This window comes from Tachypleus tridentatus, chromosome 10 (genome assembly GCF_004210375.1).
Source record: "Tachypleus tridentatus isolate NWPU-2018 chromosome 10, ASM421037v1, whole genome shotgun sequence".
Classification (NCBI taxonomy): domain Eukaryota; kingdom Metazoa; phylum Arthropoda; class Merostomata; order Xiphosura; family Limulidae; genus Tachypleus; species Tachypleus tridentatus.
The window spans coordinates 12445504-12471474 of record NC_134834.1 but is presented as its reverse complement, the minus strand read 5'-3'; the positions used below and the strand labels follow the sequence as shown (position 1 = coordinate 12471474).

At 32.4% G+C, this 25971-nt stretch overlaps 1 protein-coding gene across 5 annotated transcripts in view; it reads left to right on the top strand.

Annotated features, from left to right (window-relative positions):
• Positions 1 to 25971, top strand: part of LOC143228756 (disabled homolog 2-interacting protein-like) — a 146047-nt gene that overhangs the window by 98778 nt on the left and 21298 nt on the right. For all 5 annotated transcript variants that reach the window (XR_013015448.1, XR_013015449.1, XM_076460073.1 and 2 more), the window contains 14 exons: positions 839 to 933; positions 5713 to 5937; positions 6356 to 6457; positions 7628 to 7726; positions 17038 to 17117; positions 18076 to 18130; positions 18404 to 18521; positions 19585 to 19647; positions 20323 to 20419; positions 21183 to 21262; positions 22376 to 22438; positions 23476 to 23591; positions 24983 to 25131; positions 25861 to 25936. Coding sequence is in view for 3 of the 5 variants with exons in the window: in XM_076460073.1 (XP_076316188.1) it covers positions 839 to 933; positions 5713 to 5937; positions 6356 to 6457; positions 7628 to 7726; positions 17038 to 17117; positions 18076 to 18130; positions 18404 to 18521; positions 19585 to 19647; positions 20323 to 20419; positions 21183 to 21262; positions 22376 to 22438; positions 23476 to 23591; positions 24983 to 25131; positions 25861 to 25936 (1418 nt within the window). In the remaining 2 variants the exon portion in view is untranslated. The remainder of the gene's footprint in view (positions 1 to 838; positions 934 to 5712; positions 5938 to 6355; positions 6458 to 7627; positions 7727 to 17037; positions 17118 to 18075; positions 18131 to 18403; positions 18522 to 19584; positions 19648 to 20322; positions 20420 to 21182; positions 21263 to 22375; positions 22439 to 23475; positions 23592 to 24982; positions 25132 to 25860; positions 25937 to 25971) is intronic.

Sequence of the window (25971 nt, the reverse complement as noted above, 5' to 3'; positions counted from 1 at the left end):
GACCACTATGTGTTCAAGTTGTCTGTGACAATTGATTACTATGTGTTGAATGCAATGCTATAAAATAGTCTGTTCTGTGACCATTACAAGAATAGAACCTGTACATTTAATGTTGGATACCATCAAGTTTGCTTCTGAGCCTTAGAAGGCCACCCGGATCGCGGAATGTTCAAGGTGTTCGAACCGCTATGTGTTTTTTATAAGCTGCGTAATAATTGTGACAGTCTTTCTATTGAGAGTACTCGTTTAGGCAAAGGTGGTTAAATTAGAGATGGATGCACTTGAACGTTAAGGATCTCTGGCCTGACCGTTTAGCGGAGTTGTCACAGAAGATACAGATCACGTTAAAAGTAAAATACGTATTAAAACTATGCTATGTCGTTATGGGAAATACAGTTGGGCAGTTGTTTCTTGTGTATTCTTTTAAATTTAGAAATACATATTTAACATTAATTATTGTGGTTAAAGAGAATGTTCACTGAAAAAAAAATTGAATAAGAAAATGTAACCATGGCAACCAGACGATTAAAATTTATGGCTAAATAAAAAACCCCGACTCGTTGTTTGTGTCGCGTCGCGTGTTATATGCAGTTTGTTATTTATCCAAGCTGTGTTACCTTACGTAACTTGTAGTTGAATTTCTAAAATTAAGGTTAGCCTTTGATTTCTACGTTTTACATGTATAAATACTTTACTTTTACAGATAAAATAAGTTTACTACATTACTTGAATAAGCCGATTTAATGGATATTGTTTTAAATAAATAAATAAAACTGATACGATCGTCTACGCTAGTGAACAATTATAAGGTGATAAGTTTGGTAGTTTTGTATTTCAGAGTTTCTTTTCGAAACGTACTCCAAAAAACCCTCTGAAAAGGACCAAAAGCGTTACCAAACTAGAACGGAAGCTGGGCACGGTCGATAGAGACAGGCAAGTATATAAAAATCAAAGACGTCTCTTTCATTTTTTAATCTTATTCTTTCATCTGCTTGTTCCCAATGTACAGGTAACTTAAAGTATTTTGTTTCATCACCAACCCTCGTTCGCTACTAAACTCACAGAGATATTAGTATAACATAACATGTATCTTGTTTCCAAGTGGTCAGTAGTCAATGGACTTTTGTTAAGTTGAATAACTTTTTCGTAATGTTATCGGGAAAACCATAAACACGGCGGTGGTCACAGAGCAGTCTGTTATTTATACATTTCAATATGTACACGTGTGTTGGGGAAAATTGATTAGTTTCTTTAGCACTGATGTGATTACGTCACAATTTTATCACTACTACTGTAAAGATAAATATTTCTAAAATTTCAATGGTTGCCGTAACTTGTTTTCTTCCAAATCTCGTCTCTGTAGCTAGTTTTCGTCTATAGACTGATTGTGAATAATAAAACTGTCTTACTTCAAATAAAGTTCAGTTAAACATTACAGAATTTAAAGAAAGTCGCATCCAAGTCACTAACTTTGAAATGAAATGTTTATGCATCAGGTAATCACAGTAGTGCCATCTACAGGCAGTAAAAGTAATTACGTGTAAATCAAAACTTAACGAGAAGTTATTATTTTTTAAAATTTTCGAAACAACTTCAAGTGTTTTTATTGTTAAATATTATACACTTCTTCGTTATTGTGTTTTTACGTTATTGACTATAAAATATATATACATGATTAACTAACAGAAAAACTCGTTCAGAAATAGTATTGTTTCCAAAAGCTTCAGTGGATATAATGTTACATATCAGTACACATTCTAAATGTACAATATGTAATATAAAAATAAACATCATTCTAAGTATTCTTCTGTAATTAGTTACATAAGGATTAAAAAAATTAGTCTTGCAAAATGTTTGGTCAAAATAGTTTTCAGTTTTCTTAAAAACCTTTTTACTTTGGGACTATTAATATTATTTTATGTTTTGCTTTTATGTGTCCAAAATGTGCTGGTTTCAGAGCCTCTTAAGCCATCTTTGCATTGCTAATAAGTTAAATACATCTTCCAAATTTGTAAAAGGTTTAATTTGGGTAAGATAAGAGTAATTTTCAACTGAAAGTTTTGTTTTTCTTAAAGGGTGGATTCCAATGGGTTGCCTTTAGAGTGAATTTAGGTAAAAGAACAATAGACGTTCTACAATAACAGAAGGCTTTTTGAGTTTTACTCTTGAATGGATAGAACTGCCTAGATGAACTAATAGATCTCTTATTACCCTCACAATTTATAAAATATTAAAGACTATCTCCAATGTTTGTTTGTTGTTTTCTACTTCTTAAACATAGGTTTACAAAGATTTACTTTTCTGAAATAATTAACATTTGTTGTTTAGAAATATTGTGTATTAATTAAAATATGTAATTCTCCAATTTTCAATTTTTCTAGGCTAAACATTAAATGTTAATTTTTCCATCTACAGAACGTAATAAACAGTAGTAATAAAGTTAACTTATATTTTGGCATGATTACATAAAGTACTCATTGTTTTGAATTTTTGCTTCTCTTGTCAATAAAAATATGATAAATTTACTGTTATACAGATGATAATGTTACATGTTGCACAATCTTTTGAACCAGACTGTATTAGAAGAACAGTTACTTACACAACAAATAGTTCACAATGTTAGACTAACAGTTAGAAGAACAGTTACTTACACAACAAATAGTTCACAATGTTATACTAACAATTAGAAGAACAGTTACTTACACAACAAATAGTTCACAATGTTATACTAACAATTAGAAGAACAGTTACTTACACAACAAATAGTTCACAATGTTATACTAACAATTAGAAGAACAGTTACTTACACAACAAATAATTCACAATGTTAGACTAACAATTAGAAGAACAGTTACTTACACAACAAATAATTCACAATGTTATACTAACAATTAGAAGAACAATTACTTACACAACAAATAATTCACAATGTTATACTAACAATTAGAAGAACAATTACTTACACAACAAATAATTCACAATGTTATACTAACAATTAGAAGAACAGTTACTTACACAACAAATAGTTCACAATGTTATACTAACAATTAGAAGAACAGTTACTTACACAACAAATAATTCACAATGTTATACTAACAATTAGAAGAACAATTACTTACACAACAAATAATTCACAATGTTATACTAACAATTAGAAGAACAGTTACTTACACAACAAATAGTTCACAATGTTATACTAACAATTAGAAGAACAGTTACTTACACAACAAATAATTCACAATGTTAGACTAACAATTAGAAGAACAGTTACTTACACAACAAATAATTCACAATGTTAGACTAACAATTAGAAGAACAGTTACTTACACAACAAATAATTTACAATGTTAGACTAACAATTAGAAGAACAGTTACTTACACAACAAATAATTCACAATGTTAGACTAACAATTAGAAGAACAGTTACTTACACAACAAATAATTCACAATGTTAGACTAACAATTAGAAGAACAGTTACTTACACAACAAATAATTCACAATGTTAGACTAACAATTAGAAGAACAGTTACTTACACAACAAATAGTTCACAATGTTAGACTAACAATTAGAAGAACAGTTACTTACACAACAAATAATTCACAATGTTATACTAACAATTAGAAGAACAGTTACTTACACAACAAATAATTCACAATGTTATACTAACAATTAGAAGAACAGTTACTTACACAAAAAATAATTCACAATGTTATACTAACAATTAGAAGAACAATTACTTACACAACAAATAATTCACAATGTTATACTAACAATTAGAAGAACAATTACTTACACAACAAATAATTCACAATGTTATACTAACAATTAGAAGAACAGTTACTTACACAACAAATAGTTCACAATGTTATACTAACAATTAGAAGAACAGTTACTTACACAACAAATAATTCACAATGTTAGACTAACAATTAGAAGAACAGTTACTTACACAACAAATAATTCACAATGTTAGACTAACAATTAGAAGAACAGTTACTTACACAACAAATAATTTACAATGTTAGACTAACAATTAGAAGAACAGTTACTTACACAACAAATAATTCACAATGTTAGACTAACAATTAGAAGAACAGTTACTTACACAACAAATAATTCACAATGTTAGACTAACAATTAGAAGAACAGTTACTTACACAACAAATAATTCACAATGTTAGACTAACAATTAGAAGAACAGTTACTTACACAACAAATAATTCACAATGTTAGACTAACAATTAGAAGAACAGTTACTTACACAACAAATAATTCACAATGTTATACTAACAATTAGAAGAACAGTTACTTACACAACAAATAATTCACAATGTTATACTAACAATTAGAAGAACAGTTACTTACACAAAAAATAATTCACAATGTTATACTAACAATTAGAAGAACAGTTACTTACACAACAAATAATTCACAATGTTATGCTAACAATTAGAGAACAGTTACTTACACAACAAATAATTCACAATGTTAGACTAACAATTAGAAGAACAGTTACTTACACAACAAATAATTCACAATGTTAGACTAACAATTAGAAGAACAGTTACTTACACAACAAATAATTCACAATGTTAGACTAACAATTAGAAGAACAGTTACTTACACAACAAATAATTCACAATGTTATACTAACAATTAGAAGAACAGTTACTTACACAACAAATAATTCACAATGTTAGACTAACAATTAGAAGAACAGTTACTTACACAACAAATAATTCACAATGTTAGACTAACAATTAGAAGAACAGTTACTTACACAACAAATAATTCACAATGTTAGACTAACAATTAGAAGAACAGTTACTTACACAACAAATAATTCACAATGTTAGACTAACAATTAGAAGAACAGTTACTTACACAACAAATAATTCACAATGTTAGACTAACAATTAGAAGAACAGTTACTTACACAACAAATAATTCACAATGTTATACTAACAATTAGAAGAACAGTTACTTACACAACAAATAATTCACAATGTTATACTAACAATTAGAGAACAGTTACTTACACAACAAATAATTCACAATGTTAGACTAACAATTAGAAGAACAGTTACTTACACAACAAATAATTCACAATGTTAGACTAACAATTAGAAGAACAGTTACTTACACAACAAATAATTCACAATGTTAGACTAACAATTAGAAGAACAGTTACTTACACAACAAATAATTCACAATGTTATACTAACAATTAGAAGAACAGTTACTTACACAACAAATAATTCACAATGTTATACTAACAATTAGAAGAACAATTACTTACACAACAAATAATTCACAATGTTAGACTAACAATTAGAAGAATAATTACTTACACAACAAATAATTCACAATGTTAGACTAACAATTAGAAGAACAGTTACTTACACAACAAATAATTCACAATGTTAGACTAACAATTAGAAGAACAGTTACTTACACAACAAATAATTCACAATGTTAGACTAACAATTAGAAGAACAGTTATTTACACAACAAATAATTCACAATGTTAGACTAACAATTAGAAGAACAATTACTTACACAACAAATAATTCACAATATTAGACTAATCTAGTGATTTTGAATTGTTATATTGGAGCAGAAAGTGTTCTTATTTCCAAATGTGTTGATGCTTGTGTATTTATGTTTAATTTCTGTATTATTTGATAGTTGTTTCTATCTGATTTTTCAGTATGTCTTCCTCACAACTTCGAACTTCAAGGTCTCATGAATCTTTATTACTGCCTAGTCCTAGTGCAATCTCTAGTATAGATTTTTCCCAATGTGATATTGAGGTAAATTCACATAATGGAAATTACTGTGGCAAAGAGCACTGCTTTAAGCTGACCTACAACCAAGGGGAAACTCGACACTATTCTTGTACCTCAGAAGAAGAACGGAACAGTTGGGTCCAAAGGTAACGTTTCATTACCGAAATCTTGTGTTTACTGTATGAAATATATTCATGTGTTCTAATATGTGAATGTGTCATTGTTTACAAAACCCAAATATAACCAAATAGAAAGATTTTAGTAAACCGTACATCAAAAATTAATACATTTTCTATTATTTTGGCAGTTATCAGATAACTTATATTTTATGTTGAAGTTTAAGAGCTGAAATCAGAGAAATTAATATATTTTATGTTATAACAAATAAGGAATCACATGATCTGGCGGATATTCGAATATAGTGTTGATTATGGATTGGTTTAATCAGAACTATATCAGTAATTTAGATGATAAAGATTGTCTTACCCTCTCACTTTTGTCAGTTTCCTTTCATTTCTTTAGACCGATATTGACTGAACCATTTCACTTTTATTTTTCTCACAGGTTAAAGGAAACTATACACAGACAAAGTCATAACCAGCGAAGAACTGAAAATTCACTGATAATATGGATCATGGAAGCAAAGGGACTTCCTGTAAAGAAAAGGTGAACTGTTAAAGTTATTGATTCAGGTTAAAGATTTTTTCGTTATCTTCCTGATGATAATTAATGTTTTATGTAAAAAAATCTGAGTGTCGTAAGTTTTTAAACAACTTACGTGGCAGTATGGGCCATCATTCATTTTTCTATGTAAATAAAACCTATATTTTAAAAACATTAAGAGTTATACATGTTTTTTTTTCAGAATAATCTCTTTCTTTGGTGTTTTAAACAAAACGATAGAATGTAGTTACATAACTAAGTTTTTGTATCCTCATTATTTGATTGTATTGTATTCTCAAAACTTAGAAAACAAGTAGCAAAACCCAGAGGTACTACCATTGTAGTATATCCCTGTCTTAAGGTCGAGTTTCCACATTAAGAATTACTTCTATTAACTACCTTATAGCTATAAGTAATAAGTGGTACATTTTATTGTAAAGAGAAGACACATATAAAGAAGACAATTTGGAGTGGTATTAAAAGTTGTGTTAACAACAATAAATTTTATTAAGTTTATTATTTCTAGTGTTATTAATACTTGTAAACACAATGCCAACAACGTCAACAAGCATTTTAAGTTTTTCATTTGTTTTTCTGTTTTTATTTTATTTGTATTACTTATTATGATTTCAAGTAGAGAGAAATTTTAATTTTAATTTAGAAGATAACTGAATGTCTGCTTTTATCAAATATACGATATTTGCCAACAAGGTTGATACATGCAATTATCTTTCTTAACACAAGTATATTTTAATATACAAACAACAATACAATTTATTATAAGTTATTACAAATACTGGTTTACAAACAATAATTTTACAAACTTACAAACAATGCCGAGTCTTTTATATGGTCTGGAACCGAATCATTTATCGACAGTTCATGGAGAGTGAACTAAGGTACATTTCTCTTGATGGAGAATCTAGCTAGTTCTATTTCTGGTTGGCCTCATACCGTTTTTGCACAAGCTAACTTTTCTCTGATGAAGGTATTTAATGTCCTTGTACAAGTACTAACATCAAGTTAATTTGGTACAGCTAAACAGTTTGTAATGTCTTATATCAATAAATATTCCCGGTCAAATTCTTATATTATACTGAGTGCAGCAAACCAACAATATTTTACTCTATCTGAAAACAAACAGATTGTGTTATGTTGTTTTATGTATTTCAGGTATTTCTGTGAGGTGTGTTTGGATGAAGCCATCTATGACAGATCCTCTTCAAAGCCGATGGTTGACACGTGTTTCTGGGGTGAACACTTTGAGTTCAGGTTACTTGTTATGTTTTGTATGACTATTGGTTGTCTCAAACAGGTTAGATAAAAACATTTAACAATACGTTTTCACATTCATAATGAAAATTATTTTGTTTTCTAAATACTTTGCTGACAACACTGACAAAAGGTAGTATTTCTACATAACAATACCTTGGTGACAACACTGACAAAGGTAGTATTTCTACATAACAATACCTTGGTGACAACAATGACAAAAGGTAGTATTTCCACATAACAATACCTTGGTGACAACACTGACAAAAGGTAGTATTTCTACATAACAATACCTTGGTGACAACACTGACAAAAGGTAGTATTTCTACATAACAATACCTTGGTGATAACACTGACAAAAGGTAGTATTTCCACATAACAATACCTTGGTGATAACACTGACAAAAGGTAGTATTTCTACATAACAATACCTTGGTGACAACACTGACAAAAGGTAGTATTTCTACATAACAATACCTTGGTGACAACACTGACAAAGGGTAGTATTTCTACATAACAATACCTTGGTGACAACAATGACAAAAGGTAGTATTTCCACATAACAATACCTTGGTGACAACACTGACAAAAGGTAGTATTTCCACATAACAATACCTTGGTGATAACACTGACAAAAGGTAGTATTTCTACATAACAATACCTTGGTGACAACACTGACAAAAGGTAGTATTTCTACATAACAATACCTTGGTGACAACACTGACAAAAGGTAGTATTTCCATATAACAATACTTTGGTGACAACACTGACAAAAGATAGTATTTCTACATAACAATACCTTGGTGATAACACTGACAAAAGGTAGTATTTCTACATAACAATACCTTGGTGACAACACTGACAAAAGGTAGTATTTCTACATAACAATACCTTGGTGACAACACTGACAAAAGGTAGTATTTCTACATAACAATACCTTGGTGACAACAGTGACAAAAGGTAGTATTTCTACATAACAATACCTTGGTGACAACACTGACAAAAGGTAGTATTTCTACATAACAATACCTTGGTGACAACACTGACAAAAGGCAGTATTTCTACACAACAATAACTTGGTGACAACACTAACAAAAGATAGTATTTCTACATAACAATACCTTGGTGACAACACTGACAAAAGGTAGTATTTCTACATAACAATACCTTGGTGACAACACTGACAAAAGGTAGTATTTCTACATAACAATACCTTGGTGACAACACCAACAAAAGGTAGTATTTCTACATAACAATACCTTGGTGACAACACTGACAAAAGGTAGTATTTCTACATAACAATACCTTGGTGACAACACTAACAAAAGGTAGTATTTCTACATAACAATACCTTGGTGACAACACTGACAAAGGTAGTATTTCTACATAACAATACCTTGGTGACAACACTGACAAAAGGTGGTATTTCTACATAACAATACCTTGGTGACAACACTAACAAAGGTAGTATTTCTACATAACAATACCTTGGTGACAACACTGACAAAGGTAGTATTTCTACATAACAATACCTTGGTGACAACACTAACAAAAGGTAGTATTTCTACATAACAATACCTTGGTGACAACACTGACAAAAGGTAGTATTTCTACATAACAATACCTTGGTGACAACACTGACAAAAGGTAGTATTTCTACATAACAATACCTTGGTGACAACACTGACAAAAGGTAGTATTTCTACATAACAATACCTTGGTGACAACACTAACAAAAGGTAGTATTTCTACATAACAATATCTTGGTGATAACACTGACAAAAGGTAGTATTTCTACATAACAATACCTTGGTGACAACACCGACAAAAGGTAGTATTTCTACATAACAATACCTTGGTGACAACACCGACAAAAGGTAGTATTTCTACATAACAATACCTTGGTGACAACACTGATAAAGGTAGTATTTCTACATAACAATACCTTGGTGACAACACTGACAAAGGTAGTATTTCTACATAACAATACCTTGGTGACAACACTGACAAAGGTAGTATTTCTACATAACAATACCTTGGTGACAACACTGACAAAAGGTAGTATTTCTACATAACAATACCTTGGTGACAACACTGACAAAAGGTAGTATTTCTACATAACAATACCTTGGTGACAACACTGACAAAAGGTAGTATTTCTACATAACAATACCTTGGTGACAACACTGACAAAGGTAGTATTTCTACATAACAATACCTTGGTGACAACACTGACAAAAGGTAGTATTTCTACATAACAATACCTTGGTGACAACACTGACAAAGGTAGTATTTCTACATAACAATACCTTGGTGACAACACTGACAAAGGTAGTATTTCTACATAACAATACCTTGGTGACAACACTAACAAAAGGTAGTATTTCTACATAACAATACCTTGGTGACAACACTAACAAAAGGTAGTATTTCTACATAACAATACCTTGGTGACAACACTGACAAAGGTAGTATTTCTTACATAACAATACCTTGGTGACAACACTGACAAAAGGTGGTATTTCCACATAACAATACCTTGGTGACAACACTGACAAAGGTAGTATTTCTACATAACAATACCTTGGTGACAACACTGACAAAGGTAGTATTTCTACATAACAATACCTTGGTGACAACACTGACAAAAGGTAGTATTTCCACATAACAATACCTTGGTGACAACACTGACAAAGGTAGTATTTCTACATAACAATACCTTGGTGACAACACTAACAAAAGGTAGTATTTCTACATAACAATACCTTGGTGACAACACTGACAAAAGGTAGTATTTCTACATAACAATACCTTGGTGACAACACTGACAAAGGGTAGTATTTCTACATAACAATACCTTGGTGACAACACTGACAAAGGTAGTATTTCTACATAACAATACCTTGGTGACAACACTGACAAAAGGTAGTATTTCTACATAACAATACCTTGGTGACAACACTGACAAAGGTAGTATTTCTACATAACAATACCTTGGTGACAACACTGACAAAGGTAGTATTTCTACATAACAATACCTTGGTGACAACACTGACAAAGGTGGTATTTCTACATAACAATACCTTGGTGACAACACTGACAAAGGTAGTATTTCTACATAACAATACCTTGGTGACAACACTGAACAAAGGGTAGTATTTCTACATAACAATACCTTGGTGACAACACTAACAAAGGTAGTATTTCTACATAACAATACCTTGGTGACAACACTGACAAAGGTAGTATTTCTACATAACAATACCTTGGTGACAACACTGACAAAAGGTAGTATTTCTACATAACAATACCTTGGTGACAACACTGACAAAGGTAGTATTTCTACATAACAATACCTTGGTGACAACACTGACAAAGGGTGGTATTTCTACATAACAATACCTTGGTGACAACACTGACAAAGGTAGTATTTCTACATAACAATACCTTGGTGACAACACTGACAAAGGGTAGTATTTCTACATAACAATACCTTGGTGACAACACTAACAAAGGGTAGTATTTCTACATAACAATACCTTGGTGACAAACACTGACAAAGGGTAGTATTTCTACATAACAATACCTTGGTGACAACACCGACAAAGGTAGTATTTCTACATAACAATACCTTGGTGACAACACTGACAAAGGGTAGTATTTCTACATAACAATACCTTGGTGACAACACTGACAAAAGGTAGTATTTCTACATAACAATACCTTGGTGACAACACTGACAAAAGGTGGTATTTCTACATAACAATACCTTGGTGACAACACTGACAAAAGGTAGTATTTCTACATAACAATACCTTGGTGACAACACTGACAAAAGGTGGTATTTCTACATAACAATACCTTGGTGACAACACTGACAAAGGTAGTATTTCTACATAACAATACCTTGGTGACAACACTGACAAAGGTAGTATTTCTACATAACAATACCTTGGTGACAACACTGACAAAAGGTGGTATTTCTACATAACAATACCTTGGTGACAACACTGACAAAAGGTGGTATTTCTACATAACAATACCTTGGTGACAACACTGACAAAGGTAGTATTTCTACATAACAATACCTTGGTGATAACACTGACAAAAGGTAGTATTTCTACATAACAATACCTTGGTGACAACACTGACAAAGGTAGTATTTCTACATAACAATACCTTGGTGACAACACTGACAAAGGTAGTATTTCTACATAACAATACCTTGGTGACAACACTGACAAAGGTGAGTATTTCTACATAACAATACCTTGGTGACAACACTGACAAAGGTAGTATTTCTACATAACAATACCTTGGTGACAACACTGACAAAGGTAGTATTTCTACATAACAATACCTTGGTGACAACACTGACAAAGGTAGTATTTCTACATAACAATACCTTGGTGACAACACTAACAAAGGTGGTATTTCTACATAACAATACCTTGGTGACAACACTGACAAAGGTGGTATTTCTACATAACAATACCTTGGTGACAACACTGACAAAAGGTAGTATTTCTACATAACAATACCTTGGTGACAACACTGACAAAAGGTAGTATTTCTACATAACAATACCTTGGTGACAACACTGACAAAAGGTAGTATTTCTACATAACAATACCTTGGTGACAACACTGACAAAAGGTAGTTCTACATTCTACAATAATGTACTTGGTGACAACACCGACAAAGGTAGTATTTCTACATAACAATACCTTGGTGACAACACTGACAAAGGTGGTATTTCTACATAACAATGCCTTGGTGACAACACTGACAAAAGGTAGTATTTCTACATAACAATACCTTGGTGACAACACTGACAAAGGTAGTATTTCTACATAACAATACCTTGGTGACAACACTGACAAAGGTAGTATTTCTACATAACAATACCTTGGTGACAACACTGACAAAAGGTAGTATTTCTACATAACAATACCTTGGTGACAACACTGACAAAAGGTAGTATTTCTACATAACAATACCTTGGTGACAACACTGACAAAGGTGGTATTTCTACATAACAATACCTTGGTGACAACACTGACAAAAGGTAGTATTTCTACATAACAATACCTTGGTGACAACACTGACAAAAGGTGGTATTTCTACATAACAATACCTTGGTGACAACACTGACAAAGGTGGTATTTCTACATAACAATACCTTGGTGACAACACTGACAAAGGGTAGTATTTCTACATAACAATACCTTGGTGACAACACTAACAAAGGTAGTATTTCTACATAACAATACCTTGGTGACAACACTAACAAAGGTAGTATTTCTACATAACAATACCTTGGTGACAACACTGACAAAGGTGAGTATTTCTACATAACAATACCTTGGTGACAACACTGACAAAGGTTAGTATTTCTACATAACAATACCTTGGTGACAACACTGACAAAGGGTAGTATTTCTACATAACAATACCTTGGTGACAACACTGACAAAAGGTAGTATTTCTACATAACAATACCTTGGTGACAACACTGACAAAAGGTAGTATTTCTACATAACAATACCTTGGTGACAACACTAACAAAAGGTATTTCTACATATTTGGTACATAACAATACCTTTTACATAACAATACCTTGGTGACAACACTGACAAAGGTAGTATTTCTACATAACAATACCTTGGTGACAACACTGACAAAGGTAGTATTTCTACATAACAATACCTTGGTGACAACACTGACAAAGGTAGTATTTCTACATAACAATACCTTGGTGACAACACTGACAAAGGTAGTATTTCTACATAACAATACCTTGGTGACAACACTGACAAAAGGTAGTATTTCTACATAACAATACCTTGGTGACAACACTGACAAAAGGTAGTATTTCTACATAACAATACCTTGGTGACAACACTGACAAAGGTAGTATTTTTACATAACAATACCTTGGTGATAACACTGACAAAGGTAGTATTTCTACATAACAATACCTTGGTGACAACACTGACAAAGGTAGTATTTCTACATAACAATACCTTGGTGACAACACTAACAAAAGGTAGTATTTCTACATAACAATACCTTGGTGACAACACTAACAAAAGGTAGTATTTCTACATAACAATACCTTGGTGACAACACTAACAAAAGGTAGTATTTTTACATAACAATACCTTGGTGACAACACTGACAAAAGGTAGTATTTCCACATAACAATACCTTGGTGACAACACTGACAAAAGGTAGTATTTCTACATAACAATACCTTGGTGACAACACTGACAAAAGGTAGTATTTCTACATAACAATACCTTGGTGACAACACTGACAAAAGGTAGTATTTCCACATAACAATACCTTGGTGACAACACTGACAAAAGGTAGTATTTCTACATAACAATACCTTGGTGACAACACTAACAAAAGGTGAGTATTTTACATAACAATACCTTGGTGACAACACTGACAAAAGGTAGTATTTCTACATAACAATACCTTGGTGACAACACTGACAAAGGTAGTATTTCTACATAACAATACCTTGGTGACAACACTGACAAAAGGTAGTATTTCTACATAACAATACCTTGGTTACAACACTGACAAAGGGTAGTATTTCTACATAACAATACCTTGGTGACAACACTGACAAAAGGTAGTATTTCTACATAACAATACCTTGGTGACAACACTGACAAAGGTAGTATTTCTACATAACAATACCTTGGTGACAACACTGACAAAAGGTAGTATTTTTACATAACAATACCTTGGTGACAACACTGACAAAAGGTAGTATTTCCACATAACAATACCTTGGTGACAACACTGACAAAAGGTAGTATTTCTACTTAACAATACCTTGGTGACAACACTGACAAAGGTAGTATTTCTACATAACAATACCTTGGTGACAACACTGACAAAGGTAGTATTTCTACATAACAATACCTTGGTGACAACACTGACAAAAGGTAGTATTTCTACATAACAATACCTTGGTGACAACACTGACAAAAGGTAGTATTTCTACATAACAATACCTTGGTGACAACACTCACAAAAGGTAGTATTTCTACATGACAATACCTTGGTGACAACACTGACAAAAGGTAGTATTTTTACATAACAATACCTTGGTGACAACACTGACAAAAGGTAGTATTTCTACATAACAATACCTTGGTGACTACACTGACAAAGGTGGTATTTCTACATAACAATACCTTGGTGACAACACTGACAAAGGGTGGTATTTCTACATAACAATACCTTGGTGACAACACTGACAAAAGGTAGTATTTCTACATAACAATACCTTGGTGACAACGCTAACAAAAGGTAGTATTTCTACATAACAGTACCTTGGTGACAACACTGACAAAAGGTAGTATTTCTACATAACAATACCTTGGTGATAACACTGACAAAAGGTAGTATTTCTACATAACAATACCTTGGTGACAACACTGACAAAAGGTAGTATTTCAACATAACAATACTTTGGTGACAACACTGACAAAAGGTAGTATTTCTACATAACAATACCTTGGTGATAACACTGACAAAAGGTAGTATTTCTACATAACAATACCTTGGTGATAACACTGACAAAAGGTAGTATTTCTACATAACAATACCTTGGTGACAACACTGACAAAAGGTAGTATTTCTACATAACAATACCTTGGTGACAACACTGACAAAAGGTAGTATTTCTACATAACAATACCTTGGTGACTACACTGACAAAAGGTAGTATTTCTACATAACAATACCTTGGTGACAACACTGACAAAAGGTAGTATTTCTACATAACAATACCTTGGTGACAACACTGACAAAGGTAGTATTTCTACATAACAATACCTTGGTGACAACACTGACAAAGGTAGTATTTCTACATAACAATACCTTGGTGACAACACTGACAAAGGTAGTATTTCTACATAACAATACCTTGGTGACAACACTGACAAAAGGTAGTATTTCTACATAACAATACCTTGGTGACAACACTGACAAAGGTAGTATTTCTACATAACAATACCTTGGTGACAACACTGACAAAAGGTAAGCTAGTAAATCCATACCTTGGTGATAACACTGACAAAAGTAAGCTAGTAAATCCATATCTCGGTGATAACACTGACAAAAGTAAGCTAGTAAATCCATACCTCGGTGATAACACTGACAAAAGTAAGCTAGTAAATCCATACTTCGGTGATAACACTGACAAAAGTAAGCTAGTAAATCCATACCTCGGTGACAACACTGACAAAAGTAAGCTAGTAAATCCATACCTCGGTGACAACACTGACAAAAGTAAGCTAGTAAATCCATACCTGGGTGATAACACTGACAAAAGTAAGCTAGTAAATCCATATCTCGGTGATAACAGTGACAAAAGTAAGCTAGTAAATCCATACCTTGGTGATAACACTGACAAAAGTAAGCTAGTAAATCCATACCTCGGTGACAACACTGACAAAAGTAAGCTAGTAAATCCATACCTCGGTGACAACACTGACAAAAGTAAGCTAGTAAATCCATACCTTGGTGATAACACTGACAAAAGTAAGCTAGTAAATCCATATCTCGGTGATAACAGTGACAAAAGTAAGCTAGTAAATCCATACCTTGGTGATAACACTGACAAAAGTAAGCTAGTAAATCCATACCTCGGTGACAACACTGACAAAAGTAAGCTAGTAAATCCATACCTTGGGTATAACACTGACAAAGGGTTATAATTCATGCTACCAGGCTTCAGTTATTATCTGTTATCTTAACAGATAATGAGACTTTGAAACATACTACATTATTAACCTTTGAACAAAATACATAAATTTATGCATCAGTTATCTTTAACATTATTTTTCTGAGAGTTTAACTACAATAAAGTTATAATCCATCATTTATAACTTTAGACCAAACTTGCTTCTGATTGTGTCATTAGTACCTAATATTGACAGAAAAGATTTCAACCACTTGTTGTTTTATAGGAACAGATAAGTTTGGTAGTTTTGAGGGTTTTTTCCAGTATTTCAATAAAGTATGTCTGTGCTGATTAGCTGATGACCAGGCAGTGCTGTGTCATATGGTTCATTATTAATTTTATGTGGGGAATTGTTTATTTTTGTTTTAATAAAGCTTGGGCCTAATTACCTCATTGCTACTAACCCTGAGGCAACATACAAAATTGTTTGTTTGTTAAATATTGAATCACTATTTGCAGAACGGGTCTGTTTTAGTGATAATTTAGTATGCAGTTAAAATCTTATAGCTTTTGTAACAGTGAGTAAATATTTTGTTTTCAGCAAAGTCCCAGAAATTGAAACCATCTCTATAAATTTGTATCGGGAGTCAGAGACAAAACGGAAAAGGAATAAACTGCTAGGTACGTATGTGAGGAAACTGAATTTTTACAAATGGAAATAGGTATATGTGTGTTGAGGTATGATATATGAAAGTAGTTGTGTCTGTGTGGAATTATGATATGCAGAAGTTGATATGTGTGGGGAAGTTATGATATATAGACAAAGGTCTGTGTGTGTGAAAGTTGACTTATGACATGTGAAAGTAGGTGTATGTGTGGAAGCTGAGGTTCACAAAATAGGTAGAGGGGGAAGAGAAATGAGGTTAGTACACATTTGATCAGGCGTGTGTAGAAAGCAACATATGTTGTGTGATAGCTACATCTGTAACTGTCACATTAAGCTCTCCATGTACTGTATGATTGTATAGCTACATCTGTAACTGTCACATTAGGCTCTCCATGTACTGTGTGATTGTATAGCTACATCTGTAACTGTCACATTAGGCTCTCCATGTACTGTGTGATTGTATAGCTACATCTGTAACTGTCACATTAAGCTCTCCATGTACTGTGTGATTGGATAGCTACATCTGTAACTGTCACATTAAGCTCTCCATGTACTGTATGATTGTATAGCTACATCTGTAACTGTCACATTAGGCTCTCCATGTACTGTGTGATTGTATAGCTACATCTGTAACTGTCACATTAAGCTCTCCATGTACTGTGTGATTGTATAGCTACATCTGTAACTGTCACATTAAGCTCTCCATGTACTGTGTGATTGTATAGCTACATCTGTAACTGTCACATTAAGCTCTCCATGTACTGTATGATTGTATAGCTACATCTGTAACTGTCACATTAAGCTCTCCATGTACTGTGTGATTGTATAGCTACAACTACCACTTCTTGTGGTGACATTAATTTTAAAGTTTTTTAAAGAAATGTCCAAACGTCACACATGTTATTGTTACAGTATCGTGTTACACACTCTGTAGGTGTTAACATTACATGACATACTTTTGTCTCCTGTTAGGATCTATAGATATTCCTGTAAATCTCGTGAGTGGAAAACGAATGACAGAAAACAGGTAGGTGTCATTATAACATTGAAACTTCTGTCAGTTAGAGTGTGCAAGTGTTTTATTAATTTTGAAAACATATTTATAATAGGTTTCTGTGTAGATTAGGTACATTTAACAGAATTATGTTCTCTTGTGAAACATTTACATGTTGTACATCTATTTGAAAATAAATTCTAAATACTGGATTATTTATGCTTGTATTTTAAAACTGCAAAAGTATTTTACTTGAACTTAAGTCAGTGGAATTGCTGTATATCATATGTATTTTTTTTTATTCAGGTACAAAGTGAAGCTTGAGAAAAACTCGGGTGTTAAAAATGTTCCTTCCGTTCGAATTAAAGCTTGTTATCAGAGTGTTGACATTCTACCACTTAACCGGTATAAAGCTTTCAGACAGGTTAGTCTGGGTTGTATTACCACTTAACCGGTATAAAGCTTTCAGACAGGTTAGTCTGGGTTGTAGTACCACTTAACCAGTATAAAGCTTTCAGACAGGTTAGTCTGGGTTGTAGTACCACTTAACCAGTATAAAGCTTTCAGACAGGTTAGTCTGGGTTGTAGTACCACTTAACCAGTATAAAGCTTTCAGACAGGTTAGTCTGGGTTGTAGTACCACTTAACGGTATAAAGCTTTCAGACAGGTTAGTCTGGGTTGTAGTACCACTTAACCAGTATAAAGCTTTCAGACAGGTTAGTCTGGGTTGTAGTACCACTTAACCAGTATAAAGTTTTCAGACAGGTTAGTCTGGGTTGTAGTACCACTTAACCAGTATAAAGTTTTCAGACAGGTTAGTCTGGGTTGTAGTATTTACTGTGTTATTATATAGAATATACATATTAGATAAGTTTGAGTTATAACTTTTACTGTATTATTATATAGAACATGTTAGACAGGTTATTCTGAACTGTAGTTTTCTTCCAACAACAGAGGTCACGTTTTTGATAATTGATTTAGTTACAAACCCAATAAATACATAATAATCATATTTTCATTACAATGCAATATGAAGTTGTTTTGATCATGTATATTGAATATTCAAAAACAAAAATCTCAACCAAGTCTAGCAAATTACAGAATTTTATATAGATATGGTCAAATATCTTCCAGCCAGCTCTATCCGTAGTGCATGTTTATCACTGTCCGTTTAAAATTGTTTAAATCATAAGGCAGTGTTTAAAACTTTCAAGCATCACAACTGGTCTACTGAGGTTAATTAATTATGTTTTATATGTTCTACTAAGGTTGATTAATTATGTTTTATGTGGTCTACCAAAGTTAATTAATTATGTTTTGTATTATTCTATTCATTAGATGGTCAAGTGTACTTTTATCTATAATTTACTTTAAGTGTTCTGTTAAAAATTGTTCTAATTTATTAAAAATTCATACTATCTTTGATTCATCTAGAACCTTAATGTCTGTAAAAGTTACAATACTGAGTTTATAAATTCCCTTTTAGTTTCTGAGTGCCAAAAACAAGTCTTTGATTCAGATGCTAGACCCTCTTCATGTAGTTGTCAAGGTAATACAATGTTTTTTATTTACTTGTTGTTGTTAAAAATGGGTAGTTTACATATTATTATTATAAAACTGCTACAAAAGCCCTTCCAAAGAAGTTACAATTTGAAATTTCAAATGTGGCACTGCGTGCTAGACAAATACTTTAACTAAACTATTGAATCTTGGGTGCCAGAAGTTTCCTTGACACTTATTTGGCTCATAGAAATAGACTGTTTATGGATCTCTTAGGCTCTGCCAGTTGATAAAATGCCAAGAAAATTCTTCAGTTATTAAACTTAAAGAAAGCAAATAGTCCAGTGGCATTAGATATTTTCTGAAGACATTGAATGTAGCAATAAGTGTAACTTGAGCTCATAAGATAAATTAACCAATCAAGTTGCTGCATCTCAAATACTACAAATTTCAGTTTACACTCAACTAGCTTGTACTGTGGTAAGATACACAGTTTGTGACATGTTGAGTTAGCAGCCTTCCAGCTAAGTGTTAAAGTTTATATCTAATTAGTTAATAGTTTGATTGGGTACTCGATCTGTGCTGTAGTGAATATAAATATTTATTTCAAACTCTCTTTTAAATTATGTAAGTGTTATGTTTTTGTTTCTCTGTGCATGGATTAATGGATTTAATGAAAACAAGAGATATCTTGATTCTTAAAAATCTTATTAAAATTCTTTAGGAAAACATCGCAGTAACGTTAGTTCGTATCATGCAGAAGGAAAACAGTGCAAAAGAATTTCTTTCAACTATTGTAATAGATGACGTTAAGAAAATTGGTAGGTGGATCTTTTAAATTTTGAATCCCTTATGCATTTATTTTGAAATAAACTAAGTTATTGTGAAACTTGTCAAGAGCTCTGGAAAGAAAGCAAACTAAATAACTTTATGATGTATATTCATTCGTCTATTTAGTGTTTTTACAAAACCTTGTTTGTTTGTATTTTGCAAAGTTTCACAAACTGCAAGAGAGAGCTTGTACTTTTTACTTACTGTGTCAGAATCCTATATTTTCTGGCAGTTTTTCTCTATAAAGTACAAACAAATTTTTATCCGGTTCACTGAAGCTTTATCCAATTAGTTGATTGTTATCCTGTTTTGAATTGTGTTCTCCATTGTGCCTGTAGTAAGTTTATAGACTTACGGTGCTAATATCTGAGTTTCAGTTGCCTATTGTGGACAGGGCAGGTGTGACTTATTGTGTAGCTTTGTGCTGAAACAAAGTTTCAAATTGTAATGTTCATTGTTTTTTTGTTTAGGAATGCATAGTGCGCTTGTTAGAGAAAATTTATTTCATAGTTGAATAGATGAGGTTGAGTCTAATGAACTGGAAAGTTTAATATCTTTTACTATAATTATTAGCATCCCTAAGGTTAAAATTTTTCTTCCTCCAAAGTAATACAAATTAAAGCTTTTCTTATGAGTCTCCTACATTTGTCTTTTTCAGTGCTAGATTTGACCCAGTGTATGTTTTTGATTATATACATAAACATATATACATTCAAGTTTTTACAGTGAGTTACTCTTTATTCTTTTGTTAAGATGACCAACACCTGACCTTTCGTGGGAACTCTTTTGCAACAAAAGCTTCAGAAGCATATATGAAACTACTTGGAGATAAGGTGAGATAAACTTGTTCGATGTCAGTTATTCTTGTGTTGCATAGGACTTCTTAATGTTGAAAAATGAATGGCAAAAAATAATACATAAACATTTGTTTGATGTAGTTAGTTTTATGAGTTTTATATATATATTTGTTTGTGTAAAAACACAAAAAATCAATTGATCGATCAAGATACTGAATTTGTCTTTTGATCAGTTTCTGTGCTTTAAACTTGATGAAAAACGCAGGATCTGATAACGTGTTCTCTCGAAATAAGTTATCAAGGTACATTAAAATCATTTAAGATATACCATTGCAATTATTAATGAATAATTGAAAAATAGTAATAATTTTGAAACATAAAACGAGTTTATGCAATGGTGAAAACTATTTTCATAGGAAAATTCAGTTCCTTTCTTAAGACCTATTCATGTGATGCTCCTGAAACTGGGACAAACTTACTATTGTTGTATGCTATGTTTTCAATGTATTAGTTATTTTTTTCACCAGAGGGAGTCTTTTTGCATGAGTTAATGACTGTGTGAAGTTTAGATACTTGAAAGTTCAGGCACATGTTGAATATTGAAGCTTGCTATAGTATGAAGAAAATTATCACCATGTACAAATGCTAGACTGAATGACTTAACTTATCAATTCAGTTTCCATTAGTAAGTTAGGAGTTAGTGTGAGTTTGCTTGTCAGTGAACATGTTATAAGTTAGTCAGTCAGCGTGTTTGTTATCAACTGATTAACAAGAAACGTTTACAAGTTGTTGGTAAAAGCTTATTTTGAGTTAGGTGTATCACTAGTTTCAGTTAGATGTACTACTGGTCTCAGAATTTCTATTGAAACTTTGTTCGTAATTGTAACTCTACCAGTGAATGTAGGCAGTATGGAGTGCTATCGAAGAAATAAATTAGTTTATTATTGTCAGTTGAACTGGTATTTGCATTATTTTTACTGAACAATTTCAAAGCAGCTGTCTAATGATAGAACACCTTACAACACCATTTTGTGTTCTGAATAGTGATTTATTTCTGTGTTTAACAAATCAGTTTCAATATAAACATATTACTTGTAATGACCCTCATGTGTTATAAACCTTGTGAAAAAACATCATATGGTGTTTCAGTATTTGCAAGATACGTTGAAGGAATTTGTAGAGAAAGTTTTAGCATCTCAAGATGAGTGTGAGGTAAGACTTCACTTTGATGTATTGTTTGGTTAAGAACTGTGTGTAAAATATATCAGGTTAGTACAAGGCAACTAAAAGAGTCATAAATAAGTTAATGTCTTTTTCTTGAAAACATGTACAGATTGTTAAGACCAAAGCTCCTTCTTTAGATAACTTGTACTGATCTTCTGTATAAATCTTTGTACATTCTTTACATCTCTTTTGCAGGGGTTTTTATAAATCAAATTTAACTGTGAGGTTCTTTTTCCAAAAACAACTGAAATTAAAACTCTTCTTATGAATCTTGTATGTTTGTTGTCAGATTTCATCCTGCGTGTGTTTTTTGCTATATATAAAGTTTTTTACAGAAGATTCCTGTAGTATGGATAAATTTAACATAATATAAAAATTCCAGACTGAGTGATTTAACTTATCATTTTCGTTTCAGTTAGTAGGTTAGACAGTGATTATGTCATAACAAGAACATTTTGCAAGTAGATTGTTCATACAGTTTGTCTCAGAATATCTGTTGAAACTTTGTTTGTGAAGTTAGGCCTACCAGAGAAAGTAGCCTATATAGGATGCTACTGAAGAACACACATTATTAGATAGGAACCAGATATGCATTCATCATCACTACCTGAACCAGGCACACTTGTATGATTAGTTGAATAACAGACACATATATCACCAGTTGAACCAGATATTCATACATCGTCACCACCTGAACCAGGCACACATACATGATCAGTTGAACTGGGAATGTATACAAATCACTATTTGAACCAGAAACACGGACACACACATGATCAGTGAAAGAGTTACACACACAAATACACATACATAATCAATAACACAGAAACATACACAAACACACACATACCACCAGTTGAACCAGATACATACAAAAACATGCACACGTGTTCAGTTGAACCAGACACACATCAAAGACTAAATCTATTGCACATTTTAATGATTCATATTGAAACACCTGGAAACTTAGTATTGATTGTTTCAAAGACGTAAACATGGATGTATGTTTCATTCTTGTTGGTTAGGTAGACCCCAGCAAAGTTCCCAACAAACAACTTCTACAACAACAACAACAAAACTTACTGAGGTTTGTGGAGGAAGCATGGGAAAAAATCACAAGATCTGCTCAGAATCTGCCTTTGTAAGTGTTGTTAGATAAGATGGTCACATGTTAATGTGTCTGAGGAATTCTCAGATACCTAATAATACTACAGCCAAATTGTATAAACCGAGTAATATTCTATTGTAGTTGGGAGCAGTTGACAGAAATATGAAAAAAAATTGTTGATTTAATTGGACAAATTTGAATTCTATGTTATATCTATTTGTCTTGTCTTAAGGGAAACTTACACTGTGTTGGTCCTAGAGAGGGAACCCTGAATTTTAGTATTATAAAACCTAAATCTTGCCACTTAGTTACTGAGGGCATCTTTTATACACTAGTTTGTGTGGTTGTTAACATCTAGAATTTCTAAATCCCAGGCACCATGTCACAGTGGCCCAAATGACCTGATGTTTGAGAATGTTAGTGAACTTTTCATTGGAAAAATGTTTTTTTGTTGTTGTGTGTGTGTTTATATAAACATATTATTAATTTGCAATATGATTAAACATCACTGAAAGGTTTAGTACACTATTTGAATTCCCATTAAATGCTCAAATAGCATAAAATAAATCCAGTCGTATAATTCTACAGACTTTTAGGTTACTGATGTTTGACTATCAGCATGCACAATTATGCACGTGATTGCTTGGGTACAGCTGAGAAGGCTGGCATGGAACATTTTTGTGAGTATTAATGTAATTCTAGGTTGCACCAGAAAGATTGCGTGAGTGCTTCACCTTAAAATACATTGTAAACTTAAACTGTTCCAAAAACACAGTATGTGTACTTTGTTTATGTCTAAAATGCATAATCTGCACCAAATAAAAACTGGAGCATGATGTTCGTCACTAGGTCAAGCTACTATTCTGGCTTGTATTTATTACAGGCTCCTAAACATTAGAGATATTGCAACTCCTTACAGTTACGTAAATGGTGTAATTCTCAGTTACAGTATGGGAAGGAGCTCGTTTCTCCTAGTGTGGGAGTCCGGGGAGTCTTCCCTTGGGCAGTTTGGAAATTTAAACATGAAATGGTGTATTCCCTTGTCTTCTTTTGCACACACATAATCTATAAAAATTAACCATACCGCATGTAAAGTATCATAGAAAGTTATATTTCGATCACTAGGATTTTCTCCTAATTTTTGTTTAGAGGAAATAATCGTATTAAGTTTTCCATCACAGAAAATGTGATTCTTAAATTTTCAATCTTATGCATGGTTGTACAACTGTATGCCTAGCTGCTCCCCTGCCTGGTTAGCTTATCCATACTTTTACAACAACAACAACAAATATAAAAAAACAAGAAGGCTGTGGTTTTTTTATATATCTATCTATCAATAGACTAAACAAAGAAGATATTTTGGTTGTATAGTAATATTTGAAACAGTTAATTTCAACGTGCCTAAGATCTCCCACTTTATGTAGTGAATTTCAAGAAGTCTTCAGTGAGTACAGGGGACAGTTACAAGCAATAGATAAAGAACACATCTGTGATAAGTTGATCAGTGCTTCCATCTTCCTGCGTTTCCTTTGTCCAGCAATTCTTTCTCCGAGCCTTTTTAACCTGACACAGGGTAAGTGTTTTTATTGAGAAATTTATTGTTGTCCCATTTTAACAGTTAGAGATTACTGCTCTTGTGGTTTTAAGATTTATTTTATATGCAATAAATATTATTCAAACACTTGTTCTTCAAGTCTCCCACTAGTACAGCAATAAGTCTACGAATCTACAACGCTCAGTGGACTCAGCAGATAGCCCGATGTGGCTTCGCTATAAGAAAACATACACACACTGACGCTTCAAAGGATATCCACAATAGTATTTCAGTTTGAAACTCAACAACTGCTAGATAAATGTTTTTCAGCAAGCTGGGTGAGGAAGGAATATATGAGAAATATATAATAAAACGGCTGGTATGGGTAGAGAAAGCACTAGTAGTGGAGCGAACCTGACGATGACCAAGGAAGGTCAAAATGTTGTGTGCTCCTCTACATACAATTTTCTCGACCCACACCAGCCATTTCCACATATACATTTTTATCTACAAGTGGGTTTTCTCATCATTGCAGATTATAAGTTTAGTAACAAACTTTTAAATATATACTTAAGATTATATTAAGTTAAAGACAAGAAACTAATCAGTTCTATAATACTCATTAATTACATATTAGCCTATGTCTACCCTTCTTTAGCTATTTATTTTGTATGCAGCTTGATTGCACATAATGATTGTAGTATGTAATACAAAATTAGATATGTTTTGTGATGAGTGAGAAATTAAAGAATTTATCTCTTTAACTAGAGTATCCAGAAGACAGAGCAAGAAGAAACCTCACTCTTATTGCCAAAACTATACAAACACTGGCAAATTTCACAAGGTGAGAAGCATCACATTTATAGATATATATGAAGG